Consider the following 3,937-nt stretch of genomic DNA (forward strand, 5'->3'; position numbering starts at 1 on the left):
AGGTGAAACCCATGGCAATGGCTTTGCAAAGCAGTAGAGGCCACCACAAGTGCACAACCCGTCATAGCTCGGTATTCATTCTAAGTCTGGACAGTCAAGTCTAGGTCATAACATGTTAGGCTGTTTGAACTATTTTATCTTGTTTGAGTTATCATGTATATGTTCTATGTTATGTATTTACATTAATTCTCTTATATCTAGCTTACCTTGTTTTCTGTTGTTCGTGTTTTGTATGTGTTGGTGTTTTTTCCTTTGCAATGATCATCCTGTGAGTGTAAGCAGAGGGAGATGAGATCTTCGTGGAGCATGCTTTGGAAGGAGATGATCCAGTAGCATAGACTAGTTTGAGTAGTATTTTACATAGTTTTGAAACAGACTAGTTGTTTATAAAGTTTAAATTTTATGGTTATTTTTGGATAATTGTAATCTATAATACTTTATATTATATTCAGATAGTTGTACTATCTTATTATGTATGTGACTACTTTTTTATATAGTTTATACTATATATATTTTGAGATGTTACAACTATTATGTGTTCGTACAAATATTTTCAATTATTAATTTATTTTTTTATCATGTAAGAAACACAATAGTATTTTAATAACAACCACATTTGACTATTTCTTGCATTGATTATTAATGAAAGATACGTTGGGAATCTAAAATGTTAATCTAAATCTTATATTGAGTAAAAATATGAAATTGGTATATGAAGATTTATAAATTAATTTTCTTAAANTTTTNTATTGAGACTGGATTCNATATGATTGTGTACTTTCTCTTCAAAAACACAAATCAGAGGAGAGGGGTCATAAACTACAAAGCTACAGAGGCACAAATAATGGAGAAGGAACACGAGACAAAGAGAAAGAGAGTGCACTGTTTGGTTTTGGCATATCCACACCAAGGACACATAAACCCTATGCTTCAATTCTCCAAGCGTTTGCAGCATGATGGGGTGAGAGTAACACTAGTCACAAGCCANTTCTACTGCAAGACCATTCCCAAGTTACCTGGNTCCATCACTCTTGAAGGCATTTCTGATGGTTTTGATGATGGTGGAATTGCAGAAGCAGAGAGCATTAAGGCCTACTTAGACAGGTTTTGGAAATCTGGGCCACAGACATTATCAGAACTTCTTGAAAGACTCATCAGTTGTGGCAACCTAATTGACTGTCTTGTGTATGATTCCTTCCTACCTTGGACTCTTGATATTGCCAAGAAACATGACCTAACTTGTGCTGTTTTTCTCACACAACCTCTCTTTGTCAACTGTGTCTATCATCATGTTCAAAAGGGGAATTTGAAAGTTCCTTTGGCAAACAACAATTCTATTTCCTTGCCAGGATTGCCACTTCTTCAACCTTTTGATTTGCCATCTTTTNTATATAGTTATGGTACATATTCTGCATCTTTTGAGCTTGTTGTGAACCAGTTCTCCAACATTGAAAAGGCTGATTGGGTCCTCTGCAACACTTTCTATGAGCTGGAGAAAGAGGTAAATTAATCAGTTCATTACAAAAAGTCTACACTAGTATTTTTATAAGATATAAGGTTTGTTGTTACATGTATTGGTAATGCTGCATTATTTTAATATATATAAACATCTAGATCCACACAAGTATTATTTATTCATATGTTCATACTTGAAAAGTATATTATAAGTTCGTTGAAAGTGTCAAATATAAAATGTTTTTTCATAAATATTATTTTTCTTAAGATGCTCTCGTACAATTAAGCAGTAACATGGCATGCAAATATATTGGGAAATCTATTTTAAAAATGTTAGTAGCTTTATTTACTTCACATCAGGTTATAGTGCTTAAAAAGTATGACCAACTATAATAAAAATTTGAAAGAATAGAATGATTAGTGGAAAAATTGATAGATCAGATGTAAAACCAAACTTCTCTCAGATGAAACATTTAAATTGTTTAAAAAGATTTTAAACAAATGAACCCATTTTTAAACAAATCAAAGTTTCGATTAAATCAATTTTTAATGTTTGAAGTCTCCAGATTGCTAATTTCTGTGGTTCACTTCAGATTTCTTCATCCCATGACCATATCATAAAATCTTCATAAAAGATTATACATATTTGTGAGAAATTGCATTTATATTAGGGATATAAATTTTTTCCTTATTATCTCTTGCATAAATTCTACTATTTATAGTTTTTACAGTTTAAACCATTGTCTTTTCCATTTTAGATTATATTCTCATTCATTATCTAGTCATTTTTCTTATTCTTAAGAGTTACTTCCTTGTTTTTGGTATTTATATATAATTTAGGAAATCTTATGATTGAGGGTAATTGTTCTGTCCATCTATCCTCTCAAAAGCTTACTTTTATTTCACAACCTATTTTCTNGAAAATGTGTTCCACAGTCCAATTTCTTTCTTCCCCTTCCGCAGTGATTTGACAGAAATCTCTNCACCACCAAAATTCATATTAATTGTTATTTTTATCTTTCTTCCTAGATTTATATTTAGATTTTATATTTANATTAAACAAAAATGTTGAAAAGATAATAAAATTAATAAATAACAAGTAGAAGNAAAATCTAAATCATTTTTTTTATATAAATAATATTTAAAATAATGAGATGTACAAAACAAACAAAAGAGAAACTGACAAAANTAAATAACATATGACTAACAAAAAGACCAATATGCATGGTAATTGTAAAAACCCTTCAATACTAACATTTTCTCGAAGATAAAAATCTGTACGTAAAAATACATTAACATTTTTCGACAAAGAATATTTGTTGATAAGTATATTACTAAGTCGGTCAATAATTTAATATACAACTTTATTGATAGATATTTTCGTTCAAGATATTCATAGGTAATTTTATCAAAAATTTATTATTCGTGACAAATCTAAATCCGTTGGTAATGTCTATNTTTTTTATGCAGTGATAGTCCGATTGTTGACCCAGCTGATACTACAGTTTTCACTTACAAAGACAGCAAAATATTTTGCAGGTAACAGAATGGTTGATGAAGATCTGGCCNAAGTTGAAGACAATTGGGCCAACTATACCATCTATGTTTTTGGACAAGCGAGCTAAAGATGATGATGAGTATGGCTTCAGTCTGTTCAAGAGCGAAGAATGTGTGAAATGGATGGATGAGAAGCCAAAGGGGTCCATTGTTTATGTTTCATTTGGAAGTTTTTCAACCCTCAGTGAGGTACAAATGGAGGAAGTAGCTTTTGGATTGCAAGAAAGTGGTTGTAACTTCTTGTGGGTGGTTAGGGCTACTGAAATGGGAAAGATTCCAAAAGACTTTGAGAGAGTAAATTCAGATAAAGGTTTAGTTGTAACATGGTGCTCCCAGTTGAAAGTATTAGAACATGAAGCCGTAGGATGTTTTGTGACACATTGTGGTTGGAACTCAACACTGGAAGCTTTGAGCTTAGGAGTTCCAATGATTGCCATGCCACAGTGGACAGACCAAACCACAAATGCAAAGCTTATTGAAGATGTTTGGAAAATAGGTTTAAGAGTTCCACTTGATGACAAAGGGGTTTTTCGAAGGGAAGGTTTGAAGCAGGCTTTAAAGAAAATTATGGAGACTGAGATAGGAATAGAGATAAAGAGAAAAGCCATTCAATGGAAGAATTTGGCAGCAAAGTCAGTTGATGAGGGTGGAAGTTCTGATATGAATATTAGAGACTTTATGCAAAGTTTGGTTTCATGACAAGTTAGAATGTGATGAAACTACTCTTTCAATAATGGTGTGGGTGTATCATTTGTTGAATCAATAAATTAGTAATCCTCAAATATCATGAAATAATTTAGTAAATAATTTGCATATAAATTTTAATTTAGATTCTTTTTATTTAATTTTTAATCCTAAAAAAATGACTAGATAAAACACATTTTAATCATTAATTCATTTTCTTAAATGAAATTTAAATATTAAT

The 3,937-nt window shown here is 31.1% G+C and overlaps 1 protein-coding gene across 1 annotated transcript; it reads left to right on the forward strand.

Annotated features, from left to right (window-relative positions):
- The first annotated feature begins 694 nt into the window (after positions 1–694).
- Positions 695–3,816, forward strand: LOC106780145 (UDP-glycosyltransferase 74F2). The gene is made up of 2 exons (XM_014668399.2): positions 695–1,501; positions 2,995–3,816. The coding sequence occupies exons 1-2, from the start codon at positions 713–715 to the stop codon at positions 3,709–3,711; spliced, it is 1,506 nt and encodes a 501-aa protein (XP_014523885.2). The 5' UTR covers positions 695–712; the 3' UTR covers positions 3,712–3,816.
- Positions 3,817–3,937: the final 121 nt, after the last annotated feature.

The sequence above is a fragment of the Vigna radiata genome, unplaced genomic scaffold (assembly GCF_000741045.1).
Source record: "Vigna radiata var. radiata cultivar VC1973A unplaced genomic scaffold, Vradiata_ver6 scaffold_371, whole genome shotgun sequence".
In the NCBI taxonomy this organism is placed as follows: Eukaryota; Viridiplantae; Streptophyta; class Magnoliopsida; order Fabales; family Fabaceae; genus Vigna; species Vigna radiata.